At 39.8% G+C, this 14,526-nt stretch overlaps 1 protein-coding gene across 7 annotated transcripts in view; it reads left to right on the forward strand.

Moving 5' to 3' along the window:
* The window catches only part of fam135a (family with sequence similarity 135 member A), a 43,824-nt gene that overhangs the window by 27,447 nt on the left and 1,851 nt on the right, over positions 1-14,526 (forward strand). For 4 of the 7 annotated variants that reach the window (XM_015362945.2, XM_015362944.2, XM_015362942.2 and 1 more), the window contains exons 8-21: positions 261-387; positions 1,978-2,131; positions 3,161-3,238; positions 4,068-4,117; positions 5,544-5,702; positions 6,781-6,854; positions 7,795-7,949; positions 8,594-10,832; positions 11,402-11,562; positions 12,132-12,223; positions 12,447-12,544; positions 12,961-13,112; positions 13,265-13,375; positions 13,922-14,035. In XM_015362945.2, coding sequence (XP_015218431.2) covers positions 261-387; positions 1,978-2,131; positions 3,161-3,238; positions 4,068-4,117; positions 5,544-5,702; positions 6,781-6,854; positions 7,795-7,949; positions 8,594-10,832; positions 11,402-11,562; positions 12,132-12,223; positions 12,447-12,544; positions 12,961-13,112; positions 13,265-13,375; positions 13,922-14,035 — 3,764 coding nt within the window. The remainder of the gene's footprint in view (positions 1-260; positions 388-1,977; positions 2,132-3,160; positions 3,239-4,067; positions 4,118-5,543; positions 5,703-6,780; positions 6,855-7,794; positions 7,950-8,593; positions 10,833-11,401; positions 11,563-12,131; positions 12,224-12,446; positions 12,545-12,960; positions 13,113-13,264; positions 13,376-13,921; positions 14,036-14,526) is intronic. The other 3 variants (XM_015362946.2, XM_015362948.2, XM_006638701.3) reach the window with 3 other exon arrangements.

Here is a 14,526-nt window from a genome sequence, read left to right on the forward strand (position 1 = left end):
TTTTGAGAAGTACTGCATTAATGTATTAATTTATCAATGTTTAAATAATTTCTGTTTTTCTGCCTGTGGAAACTTTCACAAGTGAGGTACAAATAGGCATTGTGAAAGAAATGAGTTCCAGTTTAAAAATAATTCATGACACAATATGGAATATGGAGACTGAGACAAGAGCTTGAGAATAGCTCAGATCCCTCTCTGTAACTCTGAGGAATATTTCAGTGTATCTGTCCTTCTTATATTGTTTTTGTGATTGTTTGTAGCTTTCCTCGCCCAGTAAAGAACACTTGGCTGAACAGAAATGCCCCGGCTCAGAATAAGGACTCTGTGATCCCCACTCTCGAGAGCGTTGTTTTTGGTTGCGGTTATGTGAAGCAACTCTCTTCAGATGTGAGAAAAATTATTTCATTACTTCTGCATTTCAGATGTCCTAAGATAACTTCTGCAAGGAACTAAAAATATTATCAACATGTGTATCAACTGTCTCAATTAATTTGTGTTCTTGTGTATGATTTTGCATCCTGAAGCTTAGCTGTGAGTAATTTATAAATATGCAAATTAATGCCTGCATTCAAGACACTTCAGCAGTGCTGTCCTACATTTAGATCCAGTAATTCACTAAATGATGTCAAGCTGACTACAGCAAGTTTTTGGTTGGTGATACAGAGCTCCTCCTCCTTTAATAATACAACAGTGGCAACAATACTGCTATGAAAAAATCATGAGAATGCTAATAATTATTGTTTAGAAGTGGTATGTAATTTCTTTGACTGTGTGTGTCTTTATAAAATTCTGCATGAAATTCTGAATGAAAGAAACATTTTTCATAATCCATGAGTTTCTGGTCTACTGCTCTCTCTATAAAGAACAGAAAGGTTGTGGCTTTTAGTGTAGTACAATTATAATGTTTTCTGGAAAGAAGTATGGCAGTAGTATACTGCATTCTTCTTGCTCTCTATTAAAAGCACAGACTCATCCTTTGGAAAACACTGTAAGACTGAAGTGGGTGAGATCTCCTTGAACATTTGTAGTTATTTGGTGCTGATTTTGTGTGTGGATGCAATGATTTTGACGTCCTTTTGTTAGCCTCTTGAAATCATATTAATTACAGAAGGATGAGGTAGTCGCTTTCTAGGCTTTAAAATTAAAACTAGTGACATGAGCCAAAGCCCGTGAAGCAATAGCTTTAGCCAGAGATGAGTTAATGATGGAACAGGGACAGTACTTTAAGTATCGCTGATGAGTTCATGATTCTAGACACATGTTTGTGCTGTTATAAGCCTAGCAAAACTAAGCTTCAGATTGAGATGGAAGTTCACAAGAACAGAGAATCATAAATCATGACAGATGTTTGCTGTTTTACTGGTCTTGTGGCCTTTACTTGTAGTGAGGATCAGCTTATTCCTCCCTATTATGTCCTTGTGAATTTGTGAAATGTTGTGAAATCCACACATTATGTCAAATTTTGCTAGTTGGCTGCTAATCTTGGTGCATTCATAAACAATACCAGTAACAGCAGCTTACCAATGCAGGTAAATAAACTAAACAAATGAATGTTTCATGAAGCACTTCTTATTGTTTTATTGTATCCTTTATTTGAGCACATACAAGATTGTCACTGGAACTTTCCTGTTAGCCATCTCCAGATCCATGTGCTATCTGGCAGTCTCTAAAGATCCCCTCCAGCGAAATACCCAGAGCTGGATAAGTTACAAAGATCTACTCACCGAGATCATAATGAGTAAGATACGTAGAGAAGAGAAATAAAGTCGTATATTTTCATATATATACTGTATGTATATCTGTTTAGTGCAACAGATTATAGAGAAGATAATTTAAGATAAAAGTTTACTTCAGATTGGGCTGAGATGGTTTAATTTCTTAAGCAGTGCAAAAATTCTCCTGGAAGCTAGAAAGACTACTAGGATCTTCCATGTGTTTGTGTTTGCCAAGCTTTCACAGCTGTGCATTTTCTTTCAGGGCAGCACATTTGTGGTGTCGGAGAACTGCCTGCAGCATGCCTACAGTTTCCATTACAGCCTCTGTGCTAGTTTGCTGCTTGCGTATCAGGGGCTTTTCAACTACTTCACGATGGTGACAAAGGACCTCCCCTCTTCACACAGAATGGAACTAGGTAGGCTTCTGTGAAGCAGGGGCTGTAAGTCACAGGCACAGCCAGTGAAGCCGTTTGAACCACACTTGGCACTTTGTCTCAAATAATTGAGCTGGATTCTGTAGTTAAATAGAATTGAAAATCGATCATTTAATTTAATGTGTCATAAATGACGTTTTGTGATTTTGTGATGTAACTTTTAACGAATAGCACACAATTTGTGTGTGTTATGATGCTCAAGATTAAATTCTCCTGCATGCTGAATTGCACTATGCTGCAGATATTAATAGTTCAAATATGAGTTTAATGATAATGTGTAACTTTCATGAAAAAGCTGACTCCTTTTGTTTGAGAAAAACTGTTTTATCATTTCAGAAGTTTTGTTTTACCTTTACTTATAATATAAACAATTAGACAAAACTGATCGTTAGAGATACCTTTGAAGTGATATTTAAACCTTAAGCAATAAAGTACTTTTTGAAAGTTTGTGGATAGAACATAAAAATCAAATTTTGTAAGTGCTTTTTTAATTTTTATTCTCTCCCAGTCACCTCAGTATTTCTTTTTCATTTTTTTATTGTATTACTTTTTCTAGTTTTTCTCATGTTTGTGTTTGGTGCTAAATATGCATTAGCTTTTGCTGTGTACTAATCTTACTAACAGTTAACCCCTATTCTCTAGCAACTATGGGAGTTCCTAGGCATTCACATTCCCTGATAGTCACAAGAAGCAAATACTCACTTCCATTAAACGACACTAGACTAACACATTGTTCCTACAGCTGGAATGCGTTGCATTTTTGTAGTTTTATCTTGTGGTTTAGCGATTTGCTGCAGCTCTCTAGAGTCTCTGTCTGGGCTTAATAAGGAGGCTGACGAGACTGCTGCTTCCCATTAACATCCATGTGTCGGGGAGTTTACACTCGATTTACCCCACATGCTTTGGTTTGTCGCTGCTTAGTGGCTAATCTATGTAAGTGTGAGGATTAGCGTTAATCCGGAAAAAGGGAAAGAAAAATAAACGTGCCTATATGTGCAATCCTGTAACTAGCCAAGCCCAGCATGCAAGTCCTATTTGAGCGAGTTCTCAGAAGACCCTATCCCCGAAGCCAGAGAGCCGTCTACATAGGTATGTTCCTGACCTGCTCTGCATCACGTCACGTCTCACTTTTAATAATTTTTTCCTGAACAAACAGAACTGCACCATGTAGTTTGGACATCAAACTATGTTAATCAATAGTCACAGGTGTATCCTTTTATTCCATCATGTAATCAGCATTATTATTACTGTATGTTTAAATTTTTAATTTTGTAATGGAGCTCTTGTGTGAATCATCCCCTACTATAGAGTTGGTTCTGCAGTCAGTTATTTTGAGCTGTTTTTTTTATTCTCCTCATGCAATTTCTGTTTGACTTTCATTAGCAATTTTTAATGTTACTTTCAGCTTTTTAATTGGTATCCCATGGCTGCCTGATTAATATTTGAAATTGTGATTTTTTGTTTGAATGAACCTTTTGGTAGTTTAATGACTATGCCTGGGATTTAAGATTTTATTTCCTTATTTCATCTTGAATTATTGTTTTTTTATAACTACATGGATATTTGATCAAATTGCAATGTGTTTTCTGGTTTATGTACCTGCCTTTCATGATAAAATTAAGATTACATTTTAGAAGTATATCTTCTGCTTTACTACCAAGTAAGTGTCAGGTTTGTTTCACTGACATTTTCAGTGTAGTTCAACAGACATTCTGACAGAATAGTTCAGAAGACAACAGCAGTACTATATAACTTTATTGTATTATGTTTGACAAATTCAGTTTTGTTTCCTAAAATTCAAGGTTTGATGTATAAAATCAAGAGATTGGAGCAATCTGAAATCTGAAATTTTGTTTTTTAATTGCGTTGATACAGACAACTGGCTTGTTCGCTACTAGTATTTTGGCTTATTTTTCAGAAAAACTAGATGTGGAAGCTCGTCTTTCTGAACTGTGTGATCAGGTCAAGGTAGGTATCTCCTTTCATTAGGACATACATGTCTGCACGTGAGAATGGAGTAGTTCTATAAAAGCACAGAAGAATGGAGAATCTCTGTAAAAGGCTGCTAGATTTTTGTTAACCTGCACAGCAGTCTGTGGCTCATTACCTTCCTTCTAATGTTTCTAAGTGCTGCTTAAGTCTTGATGATATCAAAGTGCAAGCTGATAATACAGCTGGTTTTATGACAATATCCAACTACCAGCAAATCCAGTAGAGTCTCCATGTCTGCAAATTTAACATTCACAAATTTGCTTATTGTCGATTCAGTCTGGCTGACGGGCTTCTGTATGGAAGAGGAGCAGGGCAGGATGAACCCTATCTGAAGGTTGTAAGCACAGCTTTCAAATTAGCTGCATGCCAGATGGAGATCGTAAGAGAGTGAGCCTCTCTTCCCCCTGCCCTGCGTCCATATCTCAGCGTGATCTTGTTTTTGTTTTGTAACAACCGCTCTCAGTTCTGTGTCGGCGGTATGGGGAGTGACAGGCTGGAGACCACTGTACAGGCTCACTGACAGTAAATTTGAGTAGATTGCTATAAGTATGTGGTTACTGTTTCTTTTTGTTCATCAGTGTTATTTTAATTAACTTAGAGCCAATGAATTAGCATTTCAATTATCATATAAGGGAGGGTTACTTATGTCTTTTAACTGACGTACTATATAGTATGATGGCTGCGGTGGATTTGGTTATATGTAAAGTTAGCTGAAAATTCACGACAGTTCTCTTCATACATTACAATATTATTTACATTATGCTGTTATAATACTTTTCCCAGATGAGGGTTAGAAATTTGATTTATTCTTTCAGGAACTATATTGGAATCCTAGTACAGATAAAAGAAAACTAAAAGTTGAAGTAAGAAAATATGGTTTAATAATAAACTTATTGTCAAATGTGATATAACTGATTATCAAAAAGTAACAAATCATATGGGAGACTTTAAGTGATGGAGTTCTCACATTCAGTATTGCAAAACGGACTTGAATGCACTTGCAGTTTAGGCTGGTTTGTATTGGTCCTTGTGTGTTTTTTGCTTACCATTTAAAAATTGTGAGGTATACAGAGTATTATAACTGATGATTTGCTGCTCTGGGCAAGGAGGCTGTTTGGGCAAAGAGGACATGAATGGTCATGCAAACAAATAAAAATGAATGTATCTTTGAAAATAAATGAGTTGGTTAGTAAGGAGTCCTGAGACACTGGAATATGATTATGTGACGTTATATTAGAACTAAGATGTTACCTAAACTGAGTAACATTCATTAAAATGTTTTAAATTACTGTGGAAGAGCTTGTACCTAAAGTGCTTACAGATCAGACTACTTATTTTAAGGATATGTGGACCCTTTGAAAGATGTTAGACTGCTGTCCTCATGCTTTGTGATCTTTTGTAGCAGAAGGCTGAGAATCCCGATGAGCTGGCTGAGTTGATAAACATGAACCTAGCCCAGCTCTGCTCCCTTCTCATGGCTCTCTGGGGGCAGTTTCTGGAGGTGGTGTCCTTGCAGGAGGATGTAGCAGCCTTATTAGCGCAGGAGCACCACACACTCCGAGTGAGTACTGAGCTGGCAGCAGAGACCGTCTAACAGCAGTTGCATCTTGCTTCTTCTTTCACTTTCTCTTCCTCTTAAGCCAAAACGCTGGTAACCCCTTGTTAAAAAAGTCTTTTTTAATGGCATGTAGTGTATGTTTGGCTTAAAGAGACAGATGTCCACTGCTTTCTTTGGCCAAAACAGTCCCCAGATCTCAATCCTATTGAAAGTCATTGGCAGTGCAAATGGGTTCACTCCACCCCCTCACCCTGTTCACAGCCTCAGATGAGGAGATGCTGCTGGGAGAATGGGATATTTTGGAAAATGAGATGAGTTGCACAGAAGAAAGACCTGCCGTTCATCTTCTACTACCCCTTGCGCAGCTGCAAAATGAAACATAGGAATGCCTTGATGTTCAGAACTGTGCATAATGTTGTTAGATAGTAAACTTCCCATTGCTTCTGGATTTAGCAACATAATGTGTTAAACAACATATTCATTTTAGAGTGAGTAAGTATTAACCAATCATTAATAATAGTGCTAACTTCTCTGAAGTTAAATATTTTTTTATATATACAGTTTGATTAATGAATTCAATTATTAAATTGCAAATTATTTAATTGCCGGCCATTATCTCTGCCCAGAGAAGTTGCCTTGGTTGTTCCACCAGCTGCTTATGTCCACTGGATGCGATTGTAACTTCTGTGTTGAAGCATACTGTACCTTTCTGACCACAGCCACAGAGCTGGCTTTGCAGGGATGGGTAGTCCTGGTCCTAGAGGGCTGGAGTATCTGTAGCACCAGCACCTAAAGAGCTGGGAGAAGCTGTTCAAATTAATTTAATTAAGTAAAAAATAAGGTGGTTAAGGTCATAAAGACCTGATTTGGAATGCAAATGTGTGGATACACCAGCCCACCTGGGCTCTGGATCACCAAAGCTAGAAACCTGTAACTTAAGTCTCCAAGCGGGCGTGGATCAGATAGGTATAGATGTCTCATAAATATTTACCTGGCCAATGCAAATGGCATTATTGCTTTATTATCGCTTATATTTATGCAAATTATTGATGCACAATAATTTATTATACATTTTTTTTAGGTAAGAAGGTTTGCAGAAGCCTTCTTTTGTCTGGAACACCCACGACAGACTGCTCTTGCATATCAAGAACTACAGTAAGTTGCCAATAAGTCATCAAGGCTGTAATATTTGCAAGGTGACTCCATTAATCTGTGGAGACACTTTAGAGGGGACCTAGTCTGCTGACGGGCAGTCCAAGCCTCAAGCACTGTACTCATGTACTCATTACTGTGATCATGAAGAAAGATTGAAGGTCTTGGTAACTTGAATTCCACATCTTTTTTCTCGATACAGTAGGCTCTTGACATTTGCAGGTATTTGGGTACAGGGTACAAAGAGCCTTTGCCAGTAGCCAAATTTGCACATAACCAAGTCCACCCCTATACTGTTGCATAATATACTACAGTACATAGTGTGTATGGTTATAAGTTACATAAGTAGCCCTCCCTTATATGATAAAGTACTAATTGCTTTGGCTTTAATTAATTAAGATAACATTGATCAAATAAAAAACAACAGTAGTCAAGTGATCACAAACTAATAGCAATCAGCTAAAATGAATCCCTCCACTGCATCCAGCGATGCCTGCACTTTCTCTCTCTGCCCTCCCTGCTCCATGTTTAGCTTACTCCACTGTAACGAGAGGGGCAATAAAACTGTCAGTGAGCCTTTACAGTCGTCTCCAGTCTGTCAATCCCCACGCCGCCGACACAGAACTGAGTGCAGTTGTTACAATACAAAAACAAGACCACACTGAGATGTGGATGCTGCGTAGTGGTTACTTGGGCAAGATGAGAGAGATTCACTTTCTAGCTAGATGCGTCTCACATTTCTGGTCTGTTGTGCAGCTAATGTGGCTGTGCATAACCTTCAGCTAGATTTCCTTCCATTATGCTGTTCTTCCTGTCAGCCAGACCAAGTGTTAAATTCACAGATATCGAGACCCTACTGTATTGTTTTTCTACAAATTAGATTTAATTTTTCCTTGTAGGCATAGGCTGTAATTGCTCATTGAATGCATTTTATTTTTTTCAGTGCTCACAGCCATTTGCAGATGACAACAGCGATTAAAAATTCCACTTACTTTAACTCTCTGCCCCCCCTACCTGTTGAGTGTGCTGACCTGGATGGAGATGTTAATTCACTGCCCATCATCTTTGAGGACAGATATCTTGATTCCATCACAGAGGGTTAGTCCAGCAGAAGTGTGCTTTTAGACCTGCTTGACATTGGAGCTTTTAAGATGCGTTGTGCTCATTAATTATGATTATTTTTAAAGTACTGGGGTCTATTATGCTCATGAATTTTAAGATGCCAGTAAACAAACTTTTGTCACTAACCAAGAACATTAAGATTGAAAGCAAGAGAATGCCATTTGGCCTGTTTTTGCTAATGTGGTTGCTATTTGGAGAAGCTTTCCTAAAGATCAGAGAAGGGATTCTGGAAAATTTATATCAATAACATGGCTGAGTAACTTATTCTGAACAAGCAACACTTTTTTCACACCGGATAGTGTTTTTCTAAGTTCAGTGTTATTTATTGTCTGTATTTTAGCCATTAAATGACAGTCATAGACATACTATGTATGTCTAGACATACTATGTATATAGAATTTAATATTCTATATTTTCGCAGTCCAGTAATAAACTACAAAAATTATTTTGATAATATCCAATGTTTGTGAATTCAATTAAATGCTTAAATAATAGAATGTATATTTTAGTGAGGTTAAACACATTATGTTGCTTATGTGAATGTAATTATTCACCATATAGTTGGACATTTACTTACTTTGCTCATAACTTCCACATGTGAAAACCTTTCTGTTTTGAAGATCTGGATGGACCGTGGCTCGGTGCTCAGAATATAAGAGGTGCTTCCGTCTCTGGCAGGGCAGACCGCTCCGAGCTGAAGGAATGCGGTGGCCTGGGTTTCTCCAGCCCGGAGCTGAGGACCAGAGCAGCCTTAGCAGTGTGGCCCTCTGACAGCGAGAAGCTGCAGAAGTCTCAAAAGGGCAAACATGAGGAATCCATCAAGTCAAAAGGGAAAGTGACAAAGCTGAAGAAAAACATGAAAACCGAGAATGCCAAGAAACTTGTGAAACAGAGTTCGAAGGATTCTGTTGTCCTGGTAGGTTATAAGTGTCTGAAAGCTCCTGCTGTAGAAAATAGCTCCAAGTCCAAAGAAGGAAAACCTTCCACTAATCAAAAGGAAGAGCCCAATGCTTTAAATATTGAGGTCACTAGCAATGCAAGGACAAACACTAAGCAGCTAGGTCAGAGTAGTGAGCCTCGCTTCCTGCCCTTCCATACAGGATGCAGTGCTGTAGACTCCACTACAGACAGTGATCTAAGCAGTCAAAAAGGAAATGAACTTACTAGCCTTTTGAGTTTGGATGCACTCAGTAAGCCTCAGTCTGGCACTGGGGCTTTAGTGACAGAATCTGTATCTGCGTACAAGAACGATCAGTTCGAGCCCTGCGGCCAAAAATCAACCCAAATATCAGGAGTCAGACAAATCGATGTGAAACCAAGTGATAAAAATCCTTTTCAGGGAGAGAAAGTAACTGTGATCTTGCCATGTAGGACTGATGGCAAACCTACAGGGACCATTCCAGAAGTCATACAAACGGAGTTCCTAGATGTGCAGTCTGGTTTGCCTCCTTTGACTAGTGAAACTGATTCTGTGTTTGAAAGGGGCATGATCCCCAAGTCCGGGGACAGTTCCTCTAAACCCAGGCAGTCCAGCACATCAGTCAAAGAGGTCCACTTGGTAGTCGGGGGCGATTCTGTGAAGTTGCCCGACATCAGTGCTTCCTGTGCTTCTTCTCGCTTGTCAGACTCCGGAATTGAGAGTGAGCCCAGTTCCTTTGCCACACAGCCGTACCTGGACCTGCTGTCTGAACCGGTTTCAGAACGGTGCTCCCAGCCCAGCGAGAAACCTCACCCTCCACCACTGCTCAAGCCAGAGCCCAGCGTGAAAAACGTGAGAGATGGCATTTGCACTGAGAGCACCAGTGCTGTGAGTGAAATCCAGTCGTCTCTAACCTCCATAAACTCCTTGCCTTCAGACGAGGAGGAGGATGACAGCTCCAGGGTCTCTGTTGTAGCAGAGGACCAGACCCTGCAGGATGTCGGCAAAGGAGACCAGCCGAAACGCGACAAGACTCGGAAATCTAGCATTCTTGTCCAAGAGCAAAGTGTGGTCTTTTCAGGACACATGGAAACTGGATTAAATTCTACTAAAACCACTCCCAGTGCTCCCAGTGTTAATTCTTCAGCCACAGGGTTACTGCCCTGTGCTGGAGAGCTGGGAGCCATGGGCGACTGTGATTCCCAGCCTCTGGCAGGCGCTGTTGGCAAGTCCAAGGAGCCTCCTTCAGTAACAACTCCGCCAGAGCACATGGTTGAGCTCAAGTCTGGGGTTGTGTTCCTTGGTGAGCCCAGAAGTGCTGAGTGTGTGACAGAGGTTCAGAAAGGATCTCCTGGTAAGAAAGCAGAAGACACCACAGGTGAGCCACAGGCAGCTTGCCATTCCAGCACAAGCGTGAACAGTATTTCTGCTGCAAGCAGCAGTGACATAGTGAGGCAGGGGCTTGTGGAGAATTACTTTGGATCACGGAGCAGCACGGATGTCTCTGAAATAAGTCCATTGGAGAGCGCAGCTACCAGTCTCAACACCGTGAGTTTCCAGGGGGAAGCGAACGAGCCTCAGGAGGAGGAGGAGGAGGAGCAGGAGCACGAGATGATCGAGAATGGCTATTACGAGGAGGGAGAGGATGACGGCTATGTGAACGGTGTGCCTGGGACGGAGTGTGATGGGATGAGCGACGATGAGAAAGCTGTGCAGCTGGAACATCTGGCTGTGGAGCATTTCAGAGACCCTGGTAACCTGCCGGGGGTCTGCACCCCCAGCTGCCTGTCGTTTGCCTCTGCCGTGAGGGACTCCCCCTGTAGTGTGGGCTGCTCCCGGAGCAAGCTGGACACTGTGACCAAGCAGCCCAGCACTGGGCTGGCCAGCTCCGCAGCCTGCATGCGCTGGTATGAAAGTGCCCCCACTTCTCAGATGAACACGTAAGTGTTATGTCTATTCCTTTACTGAACTGATGTAGATATGGAGTAAAAATGAACGTTCAAAGATACATAATATATAAATTGTTATAAATAAAAGAAATTGCTTAATGTATAATACTTTCATCAAACACAGTCTGTAAATGATCATGATCGTTCACTCTTAACTAAAACACCTGCAGTACAATACAGGGCGCAGAAAGTCCATGGATAAATAGTTTTATGTGAAGGTATAGTAATGATATTAATGATATTGAGATGTGATATATATAGTAATGATGAAGCAGTTGAGGTTTGTACAGTTATTTAAATAAGATGTTCTTTTTGTGAAGAAAAGTAAGTTATTACAAATTGTCATTGAAAATAATTCTGTTTTTTCATTTTAGTATTAAATCATTTTTTTTACTCCATACTCTGAAGAGGCAGCTTACTGCATGAAATAGTGGCAACTTCACTCTCAGCAAAACTGATTTCCAGTCACTTTTCTTTCCTGCAACTTACTGGTTTTTTTTTAAGGAATTGCAGAACTAACCAGAGCCACTCTATTCAGATGACGTTTCTTATTACAACAGTTTTGTCGAAGCCAAAGAAGACCTGAAGCAGCTGAAACTGCCTGGATTCTTGTACAGCGACGTGCCTGGACTGGCGTCCACTGTGCCATACTTCAGTGCGGAGGAGGACGATGGTTCTGAAGAAGGGATTCATCTCATTGTCTGTGTGCACGGCCTGGATGGTGTGTGGCTCTGCTGGTTCTGATATCTCTTATGAGTTCCGAACATGACTGACCACTGTACACCTGCAGGTGTGAAACATGAGCAGGGATATTCGGTTCCCCCCAGAGTCATTGCCATGACGTGACAGCATTAGTCACAGAGGGTATAATGTATTTTGCTTTAAACAACTTGAAAAAATGTTATATTGTAATCATAATAGCATTATACAGAACAAATTCATATTTGCATAAATAATTGAATTCCAGAACACATTTATTCATACATGTAAGAATTCCTTTAAATAAAATCCAGCAAAAACAAATCTACAAAGGTCTCCTGTTTCCCCATGGTAAAGGGAGGCAAACCAAAACCTATTTTATAAGATGTAAAGAAAAATTAATGGACAAAATTAGATGTAACAGGAAAAAAGTTGTGGACCAATATTTATTTTAATTTTCCAGTTGCTCCTCATCAGCATTCTAGTTCTTAACCATATCATAACTTTACGATATTGTAACAGTTTTGGGTCATATATCAGGGTTGCACTGTGTGTAGATTTTGTTTTGAAATTTTTTTCTCTCAATTGTAGGTAACAGTGCTGATTTGCGCTTAGTAAAAACCTACCTGGAGCTTGGGCTTCCAGGAGCTCGCATTGACTTCCTCATGTCTGAGCGAAACCAGGTAAATGTAGCAAGACTGTAGGTGCACTAGTATTTGTGTTGTTTAAATCAGGCATGCTAGAGACTGAGCATTGAGCTTTAGGTTTACTTTTTGTATGAGTTGCTTAATAGCGGACGTTAAATCCTGTGAGCAATACATTTCATTTCTAGGTATGACTCAGAATTCACCCAGTATATTTTGGAGAGACTGAATTAATTTATTTCTGTTTTGCTAACCTCCACAGAACGACACATTTGCTGATTTTGACTCCATGACAGATAGGCTGTTGGATGAAATAGTGCAGTATATTCAGATCTACAACCTCACTCTTTCAAAAATCAGGCAAGTACTCCTATAAATAATAGTCCACTCTGCTCTGTGATCTTGCTCTGAACTGTGATCTTAAGTCTTTTCTCACTTTTGTGCCCTAGCCAGTGGAGTGCTGGGTGTTCTTCTGGTATCAGGTATCTAAGTACAGTATTCATTCACAGGTCTTGTATAACTTGTTGTCCCTATAGATTTATTTTCTTTCTAAACATATACTCTGCTTTTAACTCCTGAATGACTAAGGGTAATTTGAGTAGAGGAAACTGATAAAAAAGCGAGCGAGAATTATACAGCAGTTTAGCTGTAGAGCCTTTCATTGTTAATTTTACTTTACTTTCTGTTATTACAGACTTGTTGCTTTTACAACCTGAACACAGGCAAGACTCCCTATTCTAACCTCTTAAAAGTAACACAACATTGTTTCTCAACAGCTTTGTAGGACACTCTCTTGGGAACTTAATCATTCGCTCAGTCCTCACTCGTCCCAGGTTTAAGTTCTACCTGAATAAGTTGCACACCTTCCTGTCTCTGTCTGGGCCACATCTGGGGACCCTGTACAATAGTTCAGCTTTGGTCAACACAGGTATGCCAATTTGAATGAAATCATAAATTCAGTTGATTTACAACAAAATAAAACCAGAGAGGCAATTTTTAAAAATGTTTCTTGTTATGTAGAGCAGCTATTTTGTTTCATTTTATGGAGCTGAAGTCTTATATGTGTTTCTCTGTGTTGAGGTTTGTGGTTCATGCAGAAGTGGAAGAAGTCTGGATCCCTGCTGCAGCTGACTTGTCGTGATCAGTCTGACCCTCGGCAGACATTTCTGTACAAGCTGAGCAAAAAGGCAGGCGAGTAGCAGAGAGAGAGCAGTTCACTGAAAAGAGCACTCATTGGTCACTGCAGGGCTTTCCAATCTGCACGTTTTTATTGTAGCTGAGCGCATACGATTTTTCCCCTTTCATCCAGTAGGTGAATTTCTGAAACTCAGAAATTTTCATCCAGCAAGTATTGATACTGGTTCTAAATATCATTTAATTTTTGAATGAATCCAGCCCAAAACAAATGTAAAATAAGTCTCAAATACACAATTGAAACCCGTTAGCATGTGAGAACTGATGTGCGTCAGAAGGCAAAGGGGAGCAGTACTGAGAATCACCGGAATAGTGAATACTGTGTTTTGAATGTGGAGCAGTCCCCATTGTGTTTCAATTAAACTAGGTGGTTGCATTAATACCTCATTTGAATGATGAGTGTCTTTGTGATCCTGATATCCAGAAGATGGCAATCCAGTCTTTTCAGTTCTCGTTCAAATGAAATTAAACTTGTGCCCAGTAATGAGTCTTTCTAAATGTTATATCTAAATTAATTGGAATCTGTTATTTCTGATTTTCCAGGTCTTCAGTTCTTTAAAAACGTCGTCCTAGTTGGCTCTCTTCAGGACCGCTATGTCCCCTATCATTCTGCTCGCATTGAAATGTGCAAAACAGCCTTAAAGGACAAGCAGTCAGGTAAGACGCTTCTTCTAGTTCCCGTAATGAAGGAGCACCAGTGGTTCCACCCTGTGATCTGCAGAGACCTCTGTCACCCCCTTTTGCTGTGTTTCCCTTGTGGCTTTTTCAGTGTAGAAACATTTTGAAATAAAATGGCTCTGTCAAATAAGCCCTTACAGTGTGGCCATGACCCCGAGCTCCCAACAGTGCTTGTATCCCTCTCATCAGCCTTGTGTTGTAAGGCTGAGATAACACACCTCTATAACCTGTATCAAGATTGATCGTTTATGTAGGTTCAGATGAAGATAGACATTAGGAAACTTTCTGAAATGTTTCCTAAACGTTTTCACAGTCTGTGTGCTTTTGACAGTGAATCAGTATTATGATTAATAACCTGCTTTCAAATGCCTGCTAAATGGTGCTTTAATTCCTGTAGTCAGTATCCTTGTAACAGGAAAACAACAGCACAACAGAATTCTGTGTTCAGTACAAATGCTCTTTGAAAATGC

Source organism: Lepisosteus oculatus, chromosome 17, assembly GCF_040954835.1.
Source record: "Lepisosteus oculatus isolate fLepOcu1 chromosome 17, fLepOcu1.hap2, whole genome shotgun sequence".
Lineage (NCBI taxonomy): Eukaryota > Metazoa > Chordata > Actinopteri > Semionotiformes > Lepisosteidae > Lepisosteus > Lepisosteus oculatus.